Source organism: Doryrhamphus excisus, linkage group LG12 (assembly GCF_037039965.1).
Source record: "Doryrhamphus excisus strain RoL-2023G ecotype Guam linkage group LG12, RoL_Dexc_Guam_v1.1, whole genome shotgun sequence".
Classification (NCBI taxonomy): Eukaryota; Metazoa; Chordata; class Actinopteri; order Syngnathiformes; family Syngnathidae; genus Doryrhamphus; species Doryrhamphus excisus.
The window spans coordinates 8,899,286-8,922,837 of NC_136368.1; the positions used below are offsets into that span (position 1 = coordinate 8,899,286).

The 23,552-nt window shown below is 43.8% G+C and overlaps 2 protein-coding genes across 3 annotated transcripts; one reads left to right on the forward strand and one right to left on the reverse strand.

The window, feature by feature from the left end:
* Positions 1 to 177: 177 nt before the first annotated feature.
* Positions 178 to 4,787, forward strand: gpr161b (G protein-coupled receptor 161b). Its single transcript, XM_058081493.2, has 6 exons — positions 178 to 643; positions 1,720 to 2,098; positions 2,331 to 3,052; positions 3,138 to 3,245; positions 3,338 to 3,463; positions 3,539 to 4,787. Exons 2-6 carry the CDS (start codon positions 1,755 to 1,757, stop codon positions 3,808 to 3,810), a joined length of 1,572 nt encoding a protein of 523 aa, XP_057937476.2. The 5' UTR covers positions 178 to 643; positions 1,720 to 1,754; the 3' UTR covers positions 3,811 to 4,787.
* Positions 4,067 to 23,255, reverse strand: dcaf6 (ddb1 and cul4 associated factor 6). 2 transcript variants are annotated; one of them, XM_078795344.1, is made up of 20 exons: positions 22,864 to 23,255; positions 21,476 to 21,537; positions 18,733 to 18,825; positions 17,594 to 17,779; positions 17,407 to 17,520; positions 16,173 to 16,308; positions 15,895 to 16,106; positions 14,613 to 14,706; positions 13,524 to 13,646; positions 12,416 to 12,658; positions 10,535 to 10,594; positions 10,236 to 10,404; positions 10,060 to 10,163; positions 9,278 to 9,581; positions 9,146 to 9,187; positions 7,948 to 8,086; positions 5,812 to 5,968; positions 5,659 to 5,747; positions 5,465 to 5,570; positions 4,067 to 5,397 (listed from the first exon to the last, which is right to left on the reverse strand). In XM_078795344.1, the coding sequence occupies exons 1-20, from the start codon at positions 22,949 to 22,951 to the stop codon at positions 5,339 to 5,341; spliced, it is 2,580 nt and encodes an 859-aa protein (XP_078651470.1). In that variant the 5' UTR covers positions 22,952 to 23,255; the 3' UTR covers positions 4,067 to 5,338. The 2 variants fall into 2 exon arrangements, with proteins under 2 accessions (XP_078651470.1, XP_078651471.1); XM_078795345.1 differs by lacking the exon at positions 9,146 to 9,187 and having other exon boundaries at positions 4,070 to 5,397.
* Positions 23,256 to 23,552: the final 297 nt, after the last annotated feature.

Sequence of the window (23,552 nt, forward strand, 5' to 3'; positions counted from 1 at the left end):
AAAAAAACACTACAACAGTTGGAGTAAAATGCACCACCCTGTGGATAGAGTGGGGAAGTACGCGCTTTGTGATTGGCGAAGGAGAATAGTGACGTATTAGTGCGGGAAGCTTTGTTCTACTTGGGTGGTCCGACTAGTCAATCAATTGGGTCAGTTATGATTTGATAAATAAAATACACCGACAATGTAAATAAACTCATGACACCATATTTGGACAGAATTGTCGCTTAAATACAAAGTTGTACCTAATGTAAAGTAAAGCTTTCGAAATCGACGATACGTTGCCTACAACTTAGAAAGTAACAGCGAAATGTTGTAAAAGCCTAAAACAAAGTTAACAATGGCGGCACAAGAGGGATACCAACAGAACCTCGACGACCACCCACATGCTCTGCCAAGAAGTAGAGGAAGGCATCTGCTGGGGAAAGAGGGGGGTGAAGTCGGAGTGGGAGGAGGACGCCATTGCCTCCGCAGCTGGTAGTGAATGTGTGTGGGATTCGGCGACTCGAGGTACGGACGCTCGCCCGGTTTGAGGACTACAATGTTGGCTAAAAGGTGCTCAAGGGAACCCTCGGTGGATATGAGAGATGGGGACGAGGAGGAGTAAGATGTTCAGCTCGCTTGAACAGAGGGAGAAAATTAGGTAAATACATTCATGAAAAGGAAGACAAAAGGGAAGAAAGTTGCTCAAGTTAGCTAACCAACGGTGGCTATTTTTGTTAGCTTCGTTGGACAAAGTTACTCGTTTTTCTACGAACCACCCTTAACATCGCCTCCTCACTACTTACAAACTAACGCGAGTGTCCGCTAAAACCTGTGACCACTTTTTGTGCTGCTTGTGCAGTTCTTTTATTGAACAGCTCAATTAAGTGTATGTGCTGTTACCGCTAAGGCTTACCAATTTCTTCGTTAATGGCGTCTCTTAGTGATGTCACCTTCCAGTTGGAACGCACAATAAATATTGAAGCTACCGATTGTTCCCATTCTTAAAACAAATACATTTAAGCTATACGGCAACGTAAATCATAACGACACATGTTGGAATAGTGAAACATTGACTATTTTTGCGGAATTACATGTTTTTGTAAATATTTTAATACCGGTGGCCGTCTGCTCAATAAACAATGCACTTGTTTGTGTTTGAGCTAATTCTGTACGTAGCATGTCATAGAAATAATGGACAGCGACGTTCGAGAACTTCATAGATACTTGTGTGCAACGTTACCACATTTTCTAAAAACTACAAAGTTAGTGACGTCACTAGTTGTAACTTACTACAATGAGCGACTGTTTTGAAAGGCAGTTTACAAACCCATTAAGCTAGTATTGGGTATTTTGTCTACCCGACCCCTGAAGTCTGTGTACTTTCACGATAAACACTTGTTGTATTTGAGCTAATTCTCTGCGAATTATGTATATATCTCATGGAGAAGCTAATATGAGGCATAAAAGTGGCTTAATTTGATGGGTCACACGGTTTAAAAAGGACTTCCATGCTTTTATGTATTCGTTCCTGTCAGCTCCTGTGACCATGAAGGGGTGGTTGAAAAACATGGCTGGTGTCAATCAAACCGCAGCATAGGCGGGACTCAGCAGCTAATTGTCCATAAGTCATCTTAAACAATGATGAAGATTTTAACAGCTAAGTGCACAACCCATAGGTTGCGTCACAAATGGTCATTTACAGTCATGTGAGTTCTTCAGTCTTCTGTGTTCCAGTCTCCCTGCCCTCTCTGGTGACCTCCCCCCTCAGCATGAATGCCAGTAGGAACTGCACCACGGTGGGCAACGGTGAGGGCCTGGCTGTGCTGGAGTCCGTCTCCATCGTGACCATCACCCTCATGGCCTGCTTGGGCAACCTCCTGATTGTAGCCACCCTGTACCGCCGCCCTTACCTCCTGACGCCTAGCAACAAGTTTGTCTTCAGCCTGACCCTGTCCAACCTGCTGCTGTCCGCCCTGGTGCTGCCTTTCGTGGCCGTCAGCTCGGCCAAGCGGGAGTGGGTGTTCGGCGTGGTGTGGTGCAACTTCACCGCCCTGCTCTACTTGCTCATCAGCTCGGCTAGCATGCTCACCTTGGGAGCCATCGCCATCGACAGGTTAGTGTGAACGGCCGAGTGCTCCTGTCTGTTATAGAGGAGCTTTGATTAGTGTTTTCACAGTAAGTCCTTAAAAGCAGCAGTGGCGTCCTGTCACAAAGAGGATCTGTGACCATTCTCATATATGATTGTAACTTTTAGGACTGTAGTAGCCATCAAATTGATGGATCTCACGCAGGTATATCTAATCAATATTTCCATGGATTGGTTGATTACCTTTCCATCCCAACAGATACTACGCAGTGCTCTACCCAATGATCTACCCCATGAAGATCACAGGGAACAGGGCTGTGGTGGTCCTCGCCTATGTGTGGTTGCACTCCCTGCTGGGCTGCCTGCCCCCCCTGTTTGGCTGGTCGTCCTTCGAGTTCGACTGCTTCAAGTGGACCTGCGTGGCTTCTTGGCACCGCGACCCGGCGTACACGGTCTTCTGGGTGGCCTGGTGCATCCTGCCGCCCTTCTTTGTCATGCTGGCCTGCTATGGCGTCATCTTCCGTGTGGCCCGAGTCAAAGCCCGGAAGGTGCACTGCGGGACGGTGGTGATGGCCCAGGAGGACGCCGGCGGAGCGCAGAGGAACGGACGCAAGAACTCCAGCACCTCCACGTCGTCCAGCGGCAGTCGGCGGAGCTTGGTGTACTCGGGGAGCCAGTGCAAGGCCTTAGTCACCATCCTGGTGGTGATTGGGACTTTCCTCATTACGTGGGGGCCGTACGTGGGCGTGATTTGTACTGAGGCCTTGTTCGGACAAGGTAGTGTTTCCCACGGGCTTGAGACTCTAGTTGCGTGGCTGTCCTTCTGCAGCGCCGCGTGCCACCCGCTCATCTACGGCCTGTGGAATAAGACTGTGAGGAAGGAGCTGCTGGGCATGTGCTTTGGGGATCGTTACTACAGAGAGTCCTTCGCCACACGACACAGGACGTCCCGCCTCTTCAGCATCTCCACCAGGATCACAGGTTTGTCGCCGTCGCGTCAAGGATAAAGATGTGACGATTTCATGTTATTCAGGGTCCATCACACAGTTGCTTTGTCTTCCACAAGATTTGGGGATGTCGCCTCACTTAACGGCCATGTTGGCCGGCGGGGGGCAGCTTCTGGCTCCGGGGAGCAGCACTGGAGACACCGGCTTCAGTTTCACTCAGGACTCATGTGAGTGTCACAGTGGATTTCAATTTCATACCTACCGAGACTCTAATCCATTTACTCTTACAAACGCCTGTTTTACACGATCACCTGTGCAGGTACAGACGTGGTGCTACTGGATAACTTCTCCACGGATGGCTCCTCCTATCCACATCATCACAGCATTCCGTCCGGGAAGAGAAGGAGCTCTGTCACCTTCGAAGACCAGGTGGAGCATTCCAAAGGTGTTCGCCCTTCTTCATCATATGGTCTTTGTGCTCACATGGAGCGTATTACTAACATGCTTGCTTACTTCACAGCGGAGCAGAAATCATCTGTGCAGGTCCACGCCGAGGTCCACACGTCCCTGGACACCTTCGCTTCCTGCTTAGCCAAAACCATAGAGAGTGATGTCAAGCTGACCCTATTCGGGGACGCGCTCGCTCTGCCGGCGGGCCTCTGCACGGCGCGAGTGGCGCAGAGGCCCAGATATCTGGACGGTCAGAGACTGAGGCTGGAGAGCATCGACGAAGGCATCGTCAAAGATGACAGAGACGACGAGGAGCGCCTCTCTCAGATACAACCATCCTGATGTTGGCCGTTGTGCTCGCTTTTTGTCCGATCGATTACTACCCGGATTGTTACTTTCACCTTGGCCACCAAGCTTGAAAAGTCAGGTGACACGAATGTGGATTTTATTCATTCCTACATTCCACCATTGCAGCAAGATTGGTGCTTTTCCACCGCACAGTACCGGCTCAGCTTGGTCAAAATTCCATGACACATTGAACAAAACACGCTAACAAACCATGGGAGAGAGCGAGAGCCTCCTGTATTGACTCCACCACAAAAGGAGACATTTTATCCAAGAGGAGAATGAGGGCAACAAAGCATCCACGGGAAAGTGTTACATTATCAGGAATAGTACCCGCTTTTACCAATGGAAACACTTTAATACGTGTGGGCAGGTAGAGGGGCTTATTTGACATTAAGCAGTCTGATGGCCAGGGGGAAGTAGCTGTCTCTAAACCTGGTTGTTCTAAAGCGGAGCCTTCTCCCCGATGCCAGACGAGAAAACAGTCCATGCTGGGGGTGTGTGGGTAGATCTGATGGGCTCTTGATACGCAGCGGGTGTTCGCCAAGCAGTAAAAAGTGGCATAATTGCTCAGATTTAGTACAAATGTAGAATGTGTACTACTATATGACCGCATATGCATTCGGTTCTCACTAGCAGCAGAACTACTATTTGTCTCTCAAGCTTACTTTTTCTTTGTACATTTGAAGAGGATTACTAGCTTGTTTGTTTCTGTTTTGCATACGGTTTACTGTAGCTGTACGTTTGTTCTGTGTATATGTAGTACCTGCCGTTGGAGTTCAGCAAGGAACCCTGGGTGAATGTATAAGCATTTAATAAGCACATCCACAGCGCTTCAGTCTTACCTCGTATTTGTAACAATTGATTTGTTTGAATGGTACTTTTTGTTTTTTTATAAGGAAAGTGACTGAATTGTAACCTTTTGATATTTCACAAATACTTGTATTGAGTTTCTATAAACGTTGTAAACCATGTTGCTTTGTTCAATACTGCGGATTGAATCAGTCAATTAGTAGAACGAGAGGAGCGGCACATTTGTCACGCAGGCACCTAATGAGATGCCCTGTTGCTTTATTTGTTTTTTATTTCTTCAAAATGCTGTAAAAGATGCATTTATCAATGTGAACACTTGGGGCGAGTTACGATAGATTTTGTTCTTTCTGCTTTTGCTTTGTTTTTTTGACCGCCACCAAAAGTATGAAGTACTCTTGTTTACATCGCTTTAAACCCAACACTGAAAGATGACTCCCAACATATAATAATAATATTGCACTTAATCTTACATGCCACTCACTTCTCACAGCTGATGCGTACTGACACCTTTGCATTCACACACGACCAGAGTTCACTCTTATACATAAACATTCGTAAGAAAGTCTTAAAAATAAAAAAAAGACAGCTGAAGAGGGACAGGGCTAGAAATGACACCAAAAAGGAAGTATTCTACACTTGTACAAATCTCAAGAAGTGCTCTGCAGCAAAAAAAAGTGTTCTCTTTAAAACAAGGAGTCAACAACGATCCACTTTACTGCTCGTCCTCGTTTTCTTGGCCTGAACCTTCGGAGCGGTCGCCTTCGAGACGGTCTGGGTGGTAAAAACACAGGAGTTTGGGTAAAGGACTAAGACTGACGGGTGCAACTGGGCGGTGTACCTGATCGGATGTGATTGAGGGACGCCAGCATTCGCAACATGAAGGACGCAGGCACCGTAATGGTGTTCCTTGTCTCCTCCAGCATCAGTTCATTTCGTGTTATGACCTGGGAGAAAAGGGGGAGCATGGCCATGGAAGTGTTGCAAAGGATGCAAAAATCTGGCCGAAGGCAAAATCCGCTGAAGTTTACCTACCTCATCAGCGAGCAGCCTGTTGAAAGACGGTGACTCCTCCAGCGGCGACCAGATTTTGATGTCATAGTCGATCCCTGAAGAGGCCAGAACTGGAGAAAAGCGAGCGTGAGGTGGATACGTACAGTATATGCTACATATTAGCATGCCACTGACTGGGGTCATAAGGATGCGGCTGCAGGCAGTTGACCACGTGGTTGTCGGCCTCCAGCAGCATGAGGTGCTCGGCCGTGTGCCTGTCCCAGATGAAGATATGGCCGCAGTCTGAGCCGCTCATCACAAAGTTGTTGCCCCAGAAACAAGACTCTTTAATCTGAGGGATAAACAAAACAACATATTATACATGAATAAGATAACAGACTCGTTTGCAGTTCTGGACAGCATGCTTCCTGCAGTGGCTATTGTCTCATTAAGGTATTCTAATGGCGACTTTGAGTGTCTTTACACTCGTATTAGCCAATATAGCAAACATAATAAGAGTAAATAAGCCACGAAGGAGTAAATAAAACTCCTGCTTGGGTGTGCCACGGTAAATGTGTTCCCTAGGGCAGTGATTTTCAACCTTTTTTGAGCCACGGTTTTCTACATTGGAAAAATCTTGTGGCACACCACTAACCAAAAATGTTAGAAAATGTCACCACGACCTCACACGTGCATCAATAAGTCTATCGGAGGAACAAGGTAGGTGTTGCCACATGGACCAATATTACATTGCTCTGCCAGTCTTTACACCACAGACACTCGACAGTAGCCACGTTTTTACATGACGAGTTTTTCTCTTTCCGAATGACCTTTCGGGAAACAATGGTATCCATAGAAAGGAATATTCCAATCTCTTGTCTACATGCGCCACAAAAATCAAACAGAATAGTCAATAGGGCATGCCCAGTAAAATGTAAACATCAACATCACGTGATACCGGCTTCCCCAAGTTTTTCTTTCACTTGTTGGAATAACACCGTATTGCCAGTTTTTCGTCTGTCCAGTCTTGAAATTTAGTTTGAATCTAAAACAAACTTTGCTTAGTCCAGTGCCGATTGCTGGCCTCCATTTTTAAAACTAGAACGTCTGGATCTGCGTGTTACGTCATATCTGAGCATGCGCTGAAAGAACGCACCCGGGATAATTTAAACAGGAAAAGATCAAATTCAATCTTGCTAATATTTTATAATTAAACTCAGGACATGTTTTATATAAGGTACAGCAGTGTGCCACGGCACAGTGGTTGAAAATCACTGTTGTCGGGTGTTCCAGTCATTAGCTGCAGCAAACCGGAAAGAGCTGCGTCCAAAGTCGGTACGAACTTTGGGGATGGAGAGTTTGATGTGATTACTGGACCTTAGATTGTAAGCAGAGTGAGAAAGATGTAAGAGGGAAGAGGGATAGAAGGGTGTGATGCCAAGTATGGTTTCGTAGATGAGCTGGAGCCAGTGACGGAGCTTAAGAATACATTTTTATTTAAGGAAATATTCTCCTAAACACATGTATAATTTGGCGTCAAACTCAATGGGGAGGGAGGCAACATGCCTCAAGTGAGATGAATGGCCAGTTAACAAATCAAGACTTGACGAGAGAGAGAGAGAGAGAGAGAGAGAGAGAGTTTGTGGGGCTCCAACTGCGGTAATGAGATCCTCAGGTAACTGGGCCATTTAGAAGCTGAAGGTGATAAATAGGTGGAGAAGACGAAGCTTGACACTTGCTTGCGTAAGACATTTCACATCATCTTGCACAACTGGGCAATGCAGTATTTTCACTGTATTGTGTTTGTCACTGATCACATTGCTTTGTATGCACAGCGCCGGTAATGTGAGTGTTAGGTAAGAACTCCTACCAGCAATACAGGTATTAGTCAACATTTGTGGAGGTTATTTTTGGTTGGCTTACTCAACGGTTACATTCCTTTCCAGGTTGCACAATTTGGAATTATACTGTTTTGAGTTGTTATATCTCAAAATTACACCAAACATTAGCATTCAGCTGCCTCCATGACATCAATATAACATTTATATCAAGCAACTCATGAATTAATACAAATTAGGAAGTAACACTGGCGGTTCAGAGTTGAGTTTTATCCAGTAGCCTGTGTTTTTATTATAATGATTATTATTGCAAATTAATTTAAATCTGTTCTGGTGCGCTAGCCATTTTTATGCTTGAAAATGTTTAATTTAGGCCAAGAATAGTACCATTTTGCTTTAGTATGCGTATTCTTTATGTGGTATTCAACCATAAAACAGTGATCATTTATGAATGAAAACAATACAGTGAGGGTATGTGTTTACAATGTACTACCATTGTGCGGGAATTGCGGTGGCCCTTGTACACCATTTTCACAGAGGGCCTCCTGATGTTCTGCGTCTCACTCTCCTCCATCTCCCTTCTTTCTTTTCTCCTGCGAAACAGCTCCTGGATGCGAGCGGCTGCCGAGCGTCTGCAACACAAGGAGACTGTGTGAGCGAATACGCCAGTTGTTTGGTATGAACCTCATGCTTGTGATTTAGAAGGCTGGTGACAACACAGTCACTGGAAAACTCCATCCAGCTCCCAAATAATTACACATGACCCATTTGGCCAATACCGCCATAAAATGGAGATATGGGATGATGTGTTCATTCATTAAACAACCTTAGTTTGAGGGAAGAGCTGTCGCGGTTGGTATCGATATCTGTGTAGCAGATCACAGGTACGAAAGCCAGTATGGAACATCCTTAAATATAATACACTTAATTAGGTACACTCGAGGAGATGTACAATTTAAAGACCCAACACCAACATTCAGCCTTTATAAAGTACAGTCAAATAATAATCCTCATTTTTTATTGGCGCTCTCAGAAATGAACAAATGTGCAATATATGTGCGATAATACAACATTGTAACTCCATTTATAGGCTGCATGGCGGTCTAGTGGTTAGCGTGCAGACCTCACAGCTCAATCCCACCCTCGGCCATCTCTGTGTGGAGTTTGCATGTTCTCCCCGTGCATGCGTGGCTTTTCTCCGGGTACTCCGGTTTCCTCCCACATTCCAAAAACATGCTAGGTTAATTGGCCACTCCAAATTGTCCATAGGTATGAATGTGGGTGGGAATGGTTTGTCTATATGTGCCCTGGGATTGGCTGGCCACCAGTCCAGGGTGGACCCCACCTCTCTAACAAAGACAGCTGGGATAGGCTCCAGCAACCCCCACGGCCCTTGTGACGATAAGCGTTATAGAAAATGAATGAATGAATGAATTCAGCTACCAAAGAGGGCCAAAAAATTAGAATGCTGTAATTGAGTGCTTGTACTGAAGCACATCAGATAGTGCAGGTGTACCTAATGAAGTGTCTGTGAGGGTATGTTTCTTCTTAGTAAATATATGCACATCTTCTACTTGTACACACTCGGTGGAGTCAGTATCCGCATGCCAGAACAGTTAGTTTAGCGTGTATGTGCATTATTCCCCCTTGTGTATACTGGGCTGTGCTGTGTCACACACCAAGCGTGTTACCTGATCATTCTATCTCCTACTGCAGATCCTCTGGAATTTAATCTACATGTACGGTACGACAAATCAATGACAAAAATGACAATTCAAGTCAGAACAGGAAGCACGAGCGTGGTCCTCGCTGGTGTACGTTACCTCTGGCCCTGTCCTCTGAACCGTGTCGAAGGGATGAGGATGGGGTCGTCATCGCTGTCATCGGAGTCCTGGTTGGCCCTGACCGGCTGACTTTGTCCCTCCTCTGCCCCCCCCCTGGGCTCTTGTCTCCTGCAGTCCCCAGAGGTTTCTTCAGGAGGGTCAGAGGGACTCCTCTCCGTGACACCCCCCTCCACCACCGAGCTCTGGATTGGCGACCCGGTGGGACCACTGGAGCAGGAGGCGTCGCGTAGAGGATCTTTGGAGGTACTAGTCTCACTTTGTGGAGCTGGGGGGTCGCAGGGAGCTGAGAAGGGAAATGATGCTTGAAGTTTTACCTCCACCAAGAACTTATTGTATATCTCTATCTACATGATTGATTGTATGCAGCTTCCATTTCAAGAAATCTTCTGGGAATTGTTTCTCTTTTTGTTTATTCATATAATGGCCAAGAATTTGGGTGAGAATAACACCACCAGCACAATGTACCCAACCAGGCAGCTTCTGGATGTGTTTCAGCATAATAAAGACCTCATTGGGAAGCATATTTTAGAAAAATATAAAACTACTAAAAATTTTTAATAATGATAATTAATTATTAATTCAATTAATAATTACATAATTAAATAAGAATTACATTAATAATTTAATTAAATACATAAATAAATAATGTTTTAGCCTTGGACAGCTGTTCTCTGTCAGTGCTGTTCTTTTATTATTCATTATTATCAGTCATTATCCTTATCATGATCATATGGATATTGATGGTGAAGGACATCACTCACGTAGCTCCAGAACTGAACCCTCCGTGGATGGACTCTCTCGGCTATGCAGTGTGTCAGACGCTTTGGGACCTGCACTGCCAAGAGAGCTGGATGTGCTGCTGCTCCTAATCAAACAAAGCCATCCTCTGAGAACACATTCAATCCTAAAGATGTGGAAAGTCACAAAAATGTCTGACCACTCATCCGTGAAGTCCAGTTTGATGGTGCTGGTGGTGGTTCCCTCTGAGCTGTAGTGCAGGCTGAGCACCGGTTCCGCCGCACCGGGTCGGCTGTTACCAGAGGTGGAGGGAAGGCTGCAGATGGCTGGCAGAGGAGCATCATCAGGCGGGGAAACAGAAACTCCTCCTGCGTGGAGAGACAGCAAAAATGTTATAATCTGACAATTAATGGTTGCTGTGTTTTTTGATCCACTCCGTGCACTGGCTCTCATAGGATTGCGTGAATGGGAGATGTGGCGGACGGTTTTAGCACGCACCCTGCTGCTCATCAAGAGTCATGCATCCCAGCTGTTTGTTTACCACAGATGATGGGGAATCTGGAAGAGAAATACACCACTCAGAGGCCAAACACTGGAGCTGCAATGTGAACAATCACCCAAGTTCAAGGTCCCAACTAGCCATCCATCCATTTTCTATCCCGCCTACCTTCACTCGGGTCGTGGGAGTATGCTGGAGCCTATCCCAGCTGACTTTGGGCAGGTTGCCAGCCAATCCCAGGGCACATATAGACAAACAATCACTGAACCTAACCTAGTACACTTAACCTTTTGGAATGTGGAGAGGAAATGGCGAGGAAACCCACGCGAGTGGAGAACATGCAAATTCCACAGCGGAGATCTCCTGGCTGTACGGCCAACATGCTAACTACTCAAGTTAAAGGTCCCCCATTATAGTATTCAATGAACTCACAGGTGCGACAATAGTCCCAAATCTAGCCAAACATACAGCTCTCACGTCGGTTGTTAACTTAGGAGGCTTCACTTCTCAATGTGCAGCAAGGCCTGAAGTGGTGGGCGTATAAAAGGGGTGGGCTTATTAGATGTTCTATTGTCTCCATGAGGAAGGGTGGCTTTTGAAAAGTTAATGGGGCACCTCTTCTGTCAGATTTTCCTCTCTAGGGCAGGACTTCTCAAATAGTGGGGCAGGCCCCCGCTGTGAACCATAAGAGGCTCTTGAATACGCTTGTATGCTTCACACTGCTCTCTGTTGTGTCGCATTTCGCTGGTTTCAGTTTTGAGTACAGTCCAGAAAAATCAATAAATAGTATTTCAAATCGGGAGTGCCCCATTGGGGGCATTACAGAAAAGCATTGGGAACCACTGCACCAGGGACGGGCTGGACGGCGTGGGTTTTCTCCAGGTACTCCGGCTTCCTCCCACATTCCAAAAACATGCTAAGTTAATTGTCGACTCCAAATTGTCCATAGGTATGAATGTGGGTGGGTTGTTTGTCTATATGTGCCGTGGGATTGGCTGCCCACCAGTCCAGGGTGTACCCCACCTCTCGCCCAAAGACAGCTGGGATAGGCTCCAGCACCCCCAACCCTCATGAGGATAAGCGGTAGGAAATGAATGAATGAAAGCTGTAGGGACACTTATTGCTGTCAGAGCATCATTAAAAAGTACATATTGCATAATAGAGGGCCTTCAGAGTAGTACAGATTGAGTCATCACTCTTCAATAAAATTAGAAATGAGTTTGCATATTGTTTGGAACTGGCTAAGATGCCAAGTGTTGTGCAAAGTGACATCTGGCTTGATGAACAAAGCAGGAACACTCCTCCTCCTCGCACACACCGAGCATGCTGTAAGATCAAGGTCAAGTATAAGTGGCACCACTACTACAGACAAAACACGTGGAGTGATGCAGCATGGTGAGTATGGGATTAGTGGCGTTGGGGTGAATGAAGGAGGGATGGCATGGGATCAGGTAGAAGTCATCGTGGAGCTAACACAAACACGGGCATGAAGAGGGGAAGAAGGGGTGCCAGGCAGACAGCGGCAAAAAGGGTGGGTTGGGGTAACCTGTAGGACGCGTCTCAGGAATAGCAGTGGCAGCCAGTCTTTCTGACTGTCTCAGTGGGGGTACAGAGGCAGAGGAGGAAGAGGAGGAGGTGGAAGAAGAAGACGGGGTCGCTCGCCGCCCCTGTCCTGGGGGGTCAGCCAGGCGAAGTAACCTCTGCAAACGCCTACATACTAAACTTATGGGCAGTCGATGAGGGCCGTACTCTGACAGAGAGAGGGTGGGATTAGGGAAAGGGAGGATGGACAGGGAATGGACGACAGGATGCTGAAGGGGTGAGGCGTGGCTTAACTCACACTAGCATGAAAACCACAAAAGTGACAAGGGGACTTCTACCTGAGAGCGCCGTCTCTGAGGTGACCGCTGTTGTCGGGGCCTGCCTCCTCGGGGCGGCCTGTGTAGAGGGTGGCGATGCTGAACTCTCCACGGGAGGTAACGCAGCAGATGTTGAAGACTCTGATGAGGACGAGGACGCAGGTGAGGGTGTCATTGTCTCTGCACCCGCTACACCCCTTTCGGGGGGGCTGGACCCCTGGCTGGAGGCAACTGCAGCAGGAATATTGGGGCGGACAGCTGTTCCTGGAATCAAGATGATAAGATTCATTCATGATAGATGATGATGATGATAGATCCACCATAAATGCTCCAACTCACACCTCCATTTCTTTAACTGTGGAGTCTATTATACTCTGCCGGGTGAGTGGTACACAAGAGCAAAAACACCAGTCTCCAACTATCTAAAGCAGTGATTCTCAACCAGGGGTAGACGTCCCCAAGCAAATTGCAGGTTGTACGTAGAAACATCTAACTCATTCAATCCCAGACATAGCCCTCCAGTACCGTCCATTTTAAACGACCAATGACCGATCTTTCAAGGCACACAGAACATTTTGTTCTATGCCTATGTAAGCATGGAACCCACCAAAAGAAAGATTAGACTCCTGTCTTTCATCAGTAAAAAAAGTTTTAGCAGTAGAACACAGGTAAGTTTCAGGAAAATATCAGTTCCCAACTATGAAATTTCAATCGTAAATTTTACAAATATTTTTTGCTGTTGTGACAACGTATATGTCTTAACAACTATACCAACATAAACAACACAAAAAAGGGTTGTTTTACATCAAAATAACACTTTAACTTTAATAACACCATGAGCTATTTACAATTTTCACATTTGGAATTGAACTATGTGTGTGTCCTCTACACGCCTCCTCCTTCCTGTCATGTGTGATGACCCTCTGAAATGTCAATGCATTAGTTCAGACTTGCATCATCACCTCTTTTTGCCTCTGGTGCAAAACAAACATAAACATGTTGTTGGGATTGAATGAGTTCATTTCAAGATGATTAATTTTGTCAGTTGTTTCATATTAAGCCAGACTATAAAATGGAAGGAAGACAAGAACCTAGTTCTACTTTTGGAGAATTACCAACACATTCTAACCTCGGGGCCGAGACTGAGGCCGTGTCCCTCTGCTGCTGCTCTGAGCCTCGCTAGCTTCCTCAAACCACCGTGATAACATGTCCGACATCCTCTGCATTAGAGAGACATTAGGACTCTGCTCACCTGGAAGAGAAAACCCGCCTATGTGTAAATGGAGGATGGCATTTATGGAGAACAAGGAATTGGTTATGGTAATGTTTTTTTTTCATTTGAACATGCATCAGATTACAATTGAGTGCATCACATAATTGATGAAATATACCTCCATTTGACACAATATTCAGTACCTCTACACAAATTGTACAAGTACAACACGACAGTAGCATTACTGACACCTAGTGGCCAGTGTAAAATACGACTTTGAATGAGTCTTTTGAATGCCGTATGTTTGGATTTTAGTTTATGTTGCATTTTTGTGCTTGTAAATTTGTGCAAAAATAGATGTTGAAATATGCATGTTTTGCCTAACAATAGGCCGCATTCAACCAAGAAACAGCATGGTTTATAACATTTACCGTATTTTCCGGACAATAAGTCGCACTTTTTTTCATAGGTTAGCTGTTCCTGCGACCTATACTCCAGAGCGACTTATAAATGAAAACACTGTTTATGTTACATAAACACCGGACACCTTTTCTTTTCATGTTTATTTTTTGTGTAGCTGAATAACCATTGTGTTAGCATATCTTTTTTTTAATATTGTGTTAGCATATCTTACACCTATTCACACATATTATTTTATTGTCAAGTTCATTTTTATTTTATATTTATTGTTTGTTAGAACTTGCCTTATAATTGTAAATTATAATTGTAAATTACATGCAAAAAATGCGACTTATACTCTAGTGCGACTTATGTATGTTTTTTTTCTACCTAATTATGCATTTTTGACCTTATGCGACTTATACTCCGGAGCGACTTATAGTTCAGAAAATACAGTATATATTTCTGAAAAACCGTGGCAAAATGTGAATTGCAAAATTTGAAGCGCTAAGTGGCCAGGGACGACTGTATAAAAATAAAAACGTTGTCTTATATTCAGGTCACCACGGCACATGTTATCGTCATGACTTTGTACTGTGATCTTACCATCTCTCTCCCTCTCGCTTTCTGGACGAGCTCGGGGTCCGGTGTCTGACCAGTCACCTCGTAGACGGAGGCGCTTCACTGGTGGCTGCCTCAGCTGTGGAAACGCGCGCGCGCACACACACACACCCACACACTGAGAGATTAGCAGTTTGTCAGTCAAAGCGTGGTCAGAAATAGCTGCGCTGCACATCGCGGTCAGTCCCCCTGCTTCTCTCACAGCACTAGCCTTCACTTTCCATTAAAGCCTCCTGGCGTTATCGCTACAGAGCACAAATAGAACACAGAGGGGTCTTAAAGAGTATCCAACACTCCAAGGAGGAAATCCAGCTGGAGGTGGTGAAAAGTGGAGCTACAGGTGGAGGGAAGGGGAAAAAGGCTGTCCCTCTTTAAGAGACCATCCACTTGAACTATTTGAGGCGAGCGTGCATGCATGGCTCGCTGTATTTGGAAAGGAATGTTGGTCGCATCTAGCCACAGCTGAACTCACGAGGCTTTGCAACACCGGCTGGCACCGTGATGGAGCACATCTAGTCGCACACAGGACGCAGCGCCAGCGTCCAATTCCTTGCACGGATCCCATTTCCAAACTAAGCGCTCCGGTGTCGTGACCTCCATGTCTACGTGTAGGAAAAATACTGCAATCGTGCTTCGAAAATAAGAGTGCAGCAGCTCGTTTCGTCTCTCCTGCCTTGTGTGTAATAAAATGAAAATAAAGTAAAACTACTCATTCTTATTGGTATGCTTCTCTTGCTTTCATGCTAGCCATTAGCCCTTCTGCTAAGGATTATGTTAGCAGAAGATTGGTCAAATTAATTTGTGTAATAATTTGTTTAATTAAATGTAATTTAATAGTAATAGTTAATTTAATAGTAATTTCATGAATAGTATTGTCCTACTGAGCAGCTCAACCCTTTCCGATGTTGCAGAAAAGTTGAAATTCTGGTTCTATGGCTATCATCATACTCCTTCCTCTTTGCCAGCACTAGTACCCTTCTGTGGTGCTGTCTCAAGATATACCAAGAAGGTAAAAGACTTGTGAAGTTAATCAATTATATAACTCCCAATTATCACTTCTTTTTACACGTGCTTGACAACAAATGAGATGTCCAGTTACAACTGAACTTTGTGCCATTTTGTAGCGTTAATGAGAGTACTATTGTTTATTATACTTGTATGCCTGTACACTTGAGACTATATTAATTTCTCATATTTTCTATGGGAAATATAAGTATGTATACATCAAGAAGAAACTAAAATATAATCTCATGCAACAGACACTTACCTCCTCCCTCCTCTCCTCCGAGGGCCCCTTCAGCTCTCGGGCCTGGTCATCTTTGGGATCAAACAGGTAGATGTAGTCTGAGGAGTAGCTGACCAGCACCTCCTGGCCGTCCTCGCTGTAGCACAGAGATGTCACGCGACACGACTTGTTGGACAGGTGGGCGGGCACGAACCTCACGCACATGCCCGTTGTCCCCCGACCCATGTAGTTACCTGACAAGGAACACATTGATGTAAGCTGCTTGCCACAAAAGGTTTGCGCACACGTGGCGTCCTTACCCGTTGCCCTGGTGCCCAGCATGCGTCTGTCGTAAATGCGCACAGAGCTGTCGGAGCAGCCCACCGCTAGATAGTAGGGCATCAGGGGAGAGATGGAGATGGATGTCGCTGCTCTGCGGCAATTTATTAGGATGTCCTGTTAACATGTAAGCCACACTGCTATAAAGCTGCCTTTATGGAAGCTTAAAAAGCCTCATAATTGCATTAAATCAATCACTGGACACTCAAACATAATAATGATTGGTTTTACAATAGGTTCATTATAGTGTAGAAATGCACTGCATCACACCAAGGTGTACTCGTGAGTGTAACACCACCTGCAAACAATGAGTCAGACACAGGAAGTGATGTTCTGCATGAAACTCGAGGAGATGCAACGGCCAACGCTAGGTCACATCAAGAGGATACCAAGGTCCCGCAACTCCAAATCTGACCAACATGTTCAGGAAAATGGCCAGAATTGGGACTTAGGAATTGGGACGTGAGTTTGCATGACCTCACAAAGGCAGTGGTCAACTTATTTTTACACTTCAATCTATTTAAGCTATCACTTAACTGCCTGTACCGTTTATAAAGGTGTTATAATGGTCACAGGTTGACCAGGTTGACCAGGTTATAATTTACAAAGTCAAACACTACAGTTCCAACTTCAACCAAAATGTTCAAAACACTTTAAGTTTAGAACCAATAAATTGGGGGCTAACGATAGCTTGGTATAGTGCAACATGGTATGAGCGGTGGTCATCTCTTATGTCCCTGCAGTGATCCCGTACCCCACGCATTAGGCAATGTGGTCAAAAGTGACTAGTGGGGCTCTAATAATGGTAGAAACGGGATTTAGAAGGCTTTTCTATGCTCCAACTATGAAAATATTCCATTGATTAATATTGAATCCTACTTCTCGTAAATTGGCTACGATAAACGAGGGACGACTGTATAATGAACTAAATATCGAAGCTTCATGAATGACAGTAATACCAATAAGACACCAACATGTGGCAGTATTGCTCTCTGTTACCCTGATTTCTGTCAGGTGCCTAAATGGGTTAGCACTTTTACTTTATTCTGGTTTTATTTCGGGTTTTTTTCCCAGTGGTTCCTATGTCTTTCCATTATTTGCTATGGGAAAATTAGACTAGCTGGACAAACCCGCAGCCCTGAATGGATTGTGTTTTGACTTTGGAGGTTATTTGCTGTGCATTATTATCGCAACATATAAGCGATGTCAGCGTACATCTTTGCAGTCTTCTTTAGTGCAGCTGGTTTTCGTGCGGAGGTCGAACCATCGCACCGTGCCATCCTCCCCGCATGACAGGAAGGTATAGGGGTCATTTGGTACCGTCATAATCTGACAACACAGCCAAAGATGAGGTTAAAAACAGGACAGATCAACGAGGGGTTTGAGCGCGTTTTTTGGGTACCTCATAGGCGGTGCCATAATGGCAGGTGAACTGACACTGTCTGTTGAACTCGGCGCTCTTCTCCGTGTGTGTGTAATAGATGATTCCGTCCCCGGAGCAGGAGATGATCTCCTGGTCGTTGGTGTGGGGCATGAACTTTGCGCTGAAGATGTTGGCACGGTGACCGGACCGTATTGACTTTTTGACCTGGAGGAAGAGAAGTATAAACAAAGATGGCATCTTATTCATAAAGAGAACTCATCATACAGCAACTTTACACTCAAAACATACATATACATCAGAAATATATATAAATGTGTACCAATTGGAGTTTAAAATGGAAAAGAAAACTTTTTCCATACTGCATTGCATCTGAGCATTCGCATTCATTGCGGCGCTGCAATGACATCAGCCTCTCTTGGGGCTCTGGTGGACAGAGACAGCACTACGGAATCATCCACCATTTTCTATGCTGCTTGTCCTCCAATGAAATGCTTTGCTCAAACAAATTGCATTAAGAGAAAACTTTTAAACCCATATTTGGTCATAAAATAATGTTTGTATTTTATGACGTGGGCTTATACTATATGTCCAAATCGGTTTTTCTCCTAAATTTAATGGGTGTGGCTTACACACTTCAATCTTGCTCTTAAAAGGAAAACTGCAATTTTGTTTGGAATTTTGCTCTATCTTCCACAATCCACACAATGAGACATGAACACATGTCCTTCTCTTTTCTGTGTGTTCTAAAGATACAAAGATAAAAACAGATACAAAGAGATAGCTAAGAACGCATGTAATAATAGGCCAAATTCAAACACAGGAAAGAATGGCTAATGTATGAAAACCTGTGATAGAGTAAAGTCGTGGCGAGGGATTATTTTACAAAGGCAGGCATGTGAAGTCAGCATTAAACAGCAAGATTCAATGCGCACCATCACTTGTTATCAAGGTTGTTGTTGTTTTAGAGCGGTTAACTTCCTTTTACATGTGTATATTAGTCACAAATGGGAGTCGCCGATGCACCGTGTAACGCCTTCACCATTAACATGACAGTTAAAAATGTTACTTAAACAAGGTTTTACACATTATTCTCACATTATTTCCGCTGAAATTTTCTTTTTCAATTATGATTGTCAGGGAAATTTATTGCAACCAACCTTTTTGTTGAACGGGTTGGTAATGGCCAGGAAGGTATCATCTGACCCTGACAGGATGTATTCTCCTGTGTCATTCCACGAGATGGTGTTGACCTGAATGAAACAGCAATGATATAGCAAACAGGAAATCTCAATCAGCATTCACACACACTAGCTGGCAACACAATTGAGCACCAAGATAACTGTTCATTGAGGTGAAACATGGAGGAAATAACAGGAAAAAAACAACTATAGAACTAACTGCATAACTTGACTTCAGATTAAGTTGTTTTTTTGTTCGTATTTGTGGTGTGCAATTTTCAGGTCAGGTTTCCCTGTTTGGGCCCGAAGTCAAAGATCTGCTTTCAATGATGTTGCTTTTCTTACTATTACAAGTACAACCTTGGTTAGAGTCATTCATTCGTTCAGAAAGTCCAAAACGTACTCTAACCAAATCCATTTTCCCATAAGAAATAATGTAAATCCAATTAATTCATTCCAGAAAGCCAAAAGGTGAACACAACAACACAACAATTATAGTATGACACGCATAAATCAATACAAGTGATGATTGAAATGAATAATTGAACATTTAAGCTTACTTTCACCATTGACGACGATGTGGCAACTAGATCAACATGGACACCACAACGTGTTTTGCCAAGAGTTATTTCTTGAATTCAAACTGATGGCACTTGCGACTTTCTTTCCCTCCATTTGGGCTTATCTTGCAGCCGTACAAAACGAGAAGGTGGTGTCTGGTGTTTGTGTTGATCTCGCTGCCACATTGCCACACTAATTAAAACAAAACATACGTAACTCATGGCAAAACATGAAGGTGGTGCCACATCATGTGTTTTTCAACAATCATGTCTTCAATGGTAAAAGTAACTTTAAATGTTCATGTTATATGCATTTGCAATTGTTGCAAAAAAATGCATGTGAAGTATAATGATAAAAATATAAAATGGATATAAAATTGAAGGATATTGTTTTGATGCAAAACAATATCCTTAAATATCTGGAATACATCGCTAACCACCACAGTTATCAATTCCTTTTCAGTTCATCTTTTCAAAATAAATTAGATTTTGTCGCTCTTATATGTAGACCACCAAGGTTCCACTGTACTACAGTGAAGAAAATAAGTATTTGAACACCCTGCTATTTTGCTATTTCTCCCACTTAGAAATCATGGAGGGGTCTGAAATTTTCATCGTAGGTGCATGACCACTGTGAGAGAGATAAACTAAAAAGAAAAATCCAGAAATCACAATGCATGATTTTTTAACAATTTATTTGTGTGATACAGCTGCTAATAAGTATTTGAACACCTGAGAAAATGAATGTTAATATTTGGTACAGTAGCCTTTGTTTGCTATTACAGAGGTCAAACGTTTCCTGTAGTTTTTCACCAGGTTTGCACACACTGCAGGAGGGATCTTGGCCCACTCCTCCACACAGATCTTCTCTAGATCAGTCAGGTTTCTGGGCTGTCGCTGAGAAACACGGAGTTTGAGCTCCCTCCAAAGATTTTCGATTGGGTTCAGGTCTGGAGACTGGCTGGGCCATGCTAGAACCTTGATATGCTTCTTACGGAGCCACTCCTTGGTTTTCCTGGCTGTGTGCTTCGGGTCGTTGTCGTGTTGGAAGACCCAGCCACGACCCATCTTCAATGCTCTGACAGAGGGAAGGAGGTTGTTCCCCAAAATCTCACAATACACGGCCCCAGTCATCCTCTCTTTAATGCAGTGCACTCGTCCTGTCCCATGTGCAGAAAAACACCCCCAAAGCATGATGCTACCACCCCCATGCTTCACAGTAGGGATGGTGTTCTTCGGATTGTACTCTTCATTCTTCTTCCTCCAAACACGCTTATTGGAATTATGACCAAAAAGTTCTATTTTGGTCTCATCCGACCATAAAACTTTCTCCCATGACTCCTCTGTATCATCCAAATGGTCATATGCAAACTTAAGACGGGCCTTGACATGTGCTGGTTTAAGCAGGGGAACCTTTCGTGCCATGCATGATTTCACATCATGACGTCTTAGTGTATTACCTACAGTAACCTTGGAAACGGTGGTCCCAGCTCTTTTCAGGTCATTGACCAAGTCCTGTCGTGTAGTTCTGGGCTGATTCCTCACCTTTCTTAGAATCATTGAGACCCCACGAGGTCATATCTTGCATGGGGCTCCACTCCGATTGAGATTGACCGTCATGTTTAGCTTCTTCCATTTTCTAATGATAGCTCCAACAGTGGACCTTTTTTCACCAAGCTGCTTGGTAATTGCTCCGTAGCCCTTTCCAGCCTTGTGGAGGTGTACAATTTTGTCTCTGGTGTCTTTGGACAGCTCTTTGGTCTTCGCCATGTTACAAGTTAAAGTCTTACTGATTGTATGGGGTGGACAGGTGTCTTTATGCAGCTAACGACCTCAAACAGGTGCATCTGATTCAGGATGATACATGGAGTGCAGGTGGACTTCTAATGGGCAGACTAACAGGTCTTTCAGGGTCAGAATTCTAGATGATACACAGGTGTTCAAATACTTATTTGCAGCTGTATCACACAAATAAATTGTTAAAAAATCATGCATTGTGATTTCTGGATTTTTCTTTTTAGTTTATCTCTCTCACAGTGGACATGCACCTACGATGAAAATTTCAGACCCCTCCATGATTTCTAAGTGGGAGAAATAGCAAAATAGCAGGGTGTTCAAATACTTATTTCCTTCACTGTACATCAACAAGTGAAAGTACTTACACAGCCATCGTGTACATTCAGCGTTGCTTCGAGTTTAAGCCTCTGAACAAACTCTCTTCTACCTGTGGAGGGGGGCACAAGCATCCATGATGTGAAAGTTTCTGCTTTTGGATGCTCAGCAACACCAATTTGTCAAAATACTAAATAATAATAACAAATATTCACTCTTTCAGGCAGCTAAGTATTGAAGTGAAGACACCTCTGTTAAAAATATTACGTTTTTTTTATAATGTAAAGAAAATTAATCTGTTAGAAAAAAAATAACGCGTCCCTGGAACCTGTTTATGAACCCCACTTTTGCGAGAAACCCACACATTTGAAATTGAAACGTTTCCAAGATGTCATGAAGGGAAAAACCTCCATCCTCATGCACATAATACCACCTCTGACCCACCACTGGATAGATGATCCCACCCCATGTACACACCCACCACTAATATATAACATTGAAAACAGGCTTCGTTACACATTTTAAAATCAAGCTCTGTCAGCTACATATGTGGTAGATGTAAGTTTGATCATTTTGTTTTTGCTTCAAGGTGTAACTTATAAACAATCAATTGCAATACAAAAACACCAGCGGAACCAGTGTATACCTTTTAATGTATCCCCTTAATGCGTGTAATAATACATAATACTTTCAGCCTCCTGTCATCAATCATCTAAATAGTTTGTGATTTGAATATACAGCCCACAAGTTGTCCCCTCACTGCCCTCTTTTCCAAGTTAAATATATCCTGGGAGAGCTCCCTCTGACACACACACACACAAAATGAAAGCTTGAAGTGTATCTTAGTCAAGCTAAATACAGCCGTGACTGAAGCTCATAGGCACCTGCCCCACCTATTCAGGCTCCGATCTTAATTTAAACACAATCAGGTACACACAAGCATGAAAAAACATCAATACCGTTGAAGACAATTCCATCAATGTGGTCTATACATAATGTACTGCTTCCCAAGACAGTGTCATAAAGTTAAATAGGTATGTTAAGTAACTACATAACATTAGTAATGTTTTCATCGCTGGTCACATTAGGTTTCTGGTTGTCCCTGTGAAATACTACAAATGTATAGACTATTTACAATTACATTTTTTATAACAAATTAATAGATAGCTAGTTTTAGTTAAATCAGGCATTAAAGATTAAAAAAAGCACAACAACAAATATAGCTGTAGATTTTAAAAGGCTTTAGCAACAAAAACAGACCTGGCTGAATGACATATAGCAAAAAAGAAAGAAATAAGGAAGCTCATTGCGCATTTTGGCTTTCATTGGCCTCATGAAATGACGCGACAGGAGATTTGTGGCCCGCGGGTCTTGAGTTTGACACCTGTGCATTGGTTGAATGGACAGGCTACATGCTACAACATGCTAGCTTACTTACCTAAATAGTTAGTCCTGATGCTTTTAGGGTCGCTGTACCCAATGAGGCGTTTATTTACATCCCAAACCAGGTTTCCAGAGCAGGACATTGTGACGGGCAGCTTTAACAGACAACAAGATTGACATTTAAGCAAACATTTAAGCTGTTTTTGTTGTTGTTGTCATCGCTCCCCGTCAAACGGGACAAAGCTAATGTTAGCTAGCCGCTACTGGCAAGGTTTCCATGGTAAACGAAGAAGAAGGAGCTCCTGGTTCCTGTCACCGCAGCCTAGCTTACTTATGACCCGACAGCTCTCCTGCTCTCCGGGGGTGATAACTTGTGAGTGAGTCCTGCTAGCCTGGCCCTTTATTTTGTCTAGCATGAAACGATCAGCTGTGTCCAAACAACGCGATAAACAACGAGGACTGAGCAAAGGCGCGCTCGATTTGTGACTTTGGTGATACGCGAGGAAAAGGCAAGTAATAAAAAAAACATTTTAGAACTGAATAAACAAAATCTGGTTGTACTTAAACCGTATTGTGCAAATGCACTACTGTACCTGCATCAGAGTGTCCCTAATATTTTGATGCTGTAAACTCATTGTTTTATTTTTAAATTAATTGTTAAATTAATTTATATATCCCACCGTCAGAAGACCAAAGACCTGTAAAAAGTTAAAAAAAAAAAAAAAAAGAAAATCGAACAATACG

Bases quoted from the DNA above. Each gene is read 5' to 3' on its own strand.
- gpr161b (XM_058081493.2), top strand. From the start codon at position 1,755: ATGAATGCCAGTAGGAACTGCACCACGGTGGGCAACGGTGAGGGCCTG. The intron at 2,099-2,330 runs GTTAGTGTGAAC...CCATCCCAACAG, and splicing joins GGAGCCATCGCCATCGACAG to ATACTACGCAGTGCTCTACC. The intron at 3,246-3,337 runs GTGAGTGTCACA...TCACCTGTGCAG, and splicing joins CAGTTTCACTCAGGACTCAT to GTACAGACGTGGTGCTACTG.
- dcaf6 (XM_078795344.1), bottom strand. From the start codon at position 22,951: ATGTCCTGCTCTGGAAACCTGGTTTGGGATGTAAATAAACGCCTCATT. The intron at 14,707-15,894 runs GTAAGTGTCTGT...GCGTTTCCACAG, and splicing joins CGGAGGAGAGGAGGGAGGAG to CTGAGGCAGCCACCAGTGAA. The intron at 9,582-10,059 runs GTGAGTGATGTC...TTCCCTTCTCAG, and splicing joins GGGTTCAGTTCTGGAGCTAC to CTCCCTGCGACCCCCCAGCT.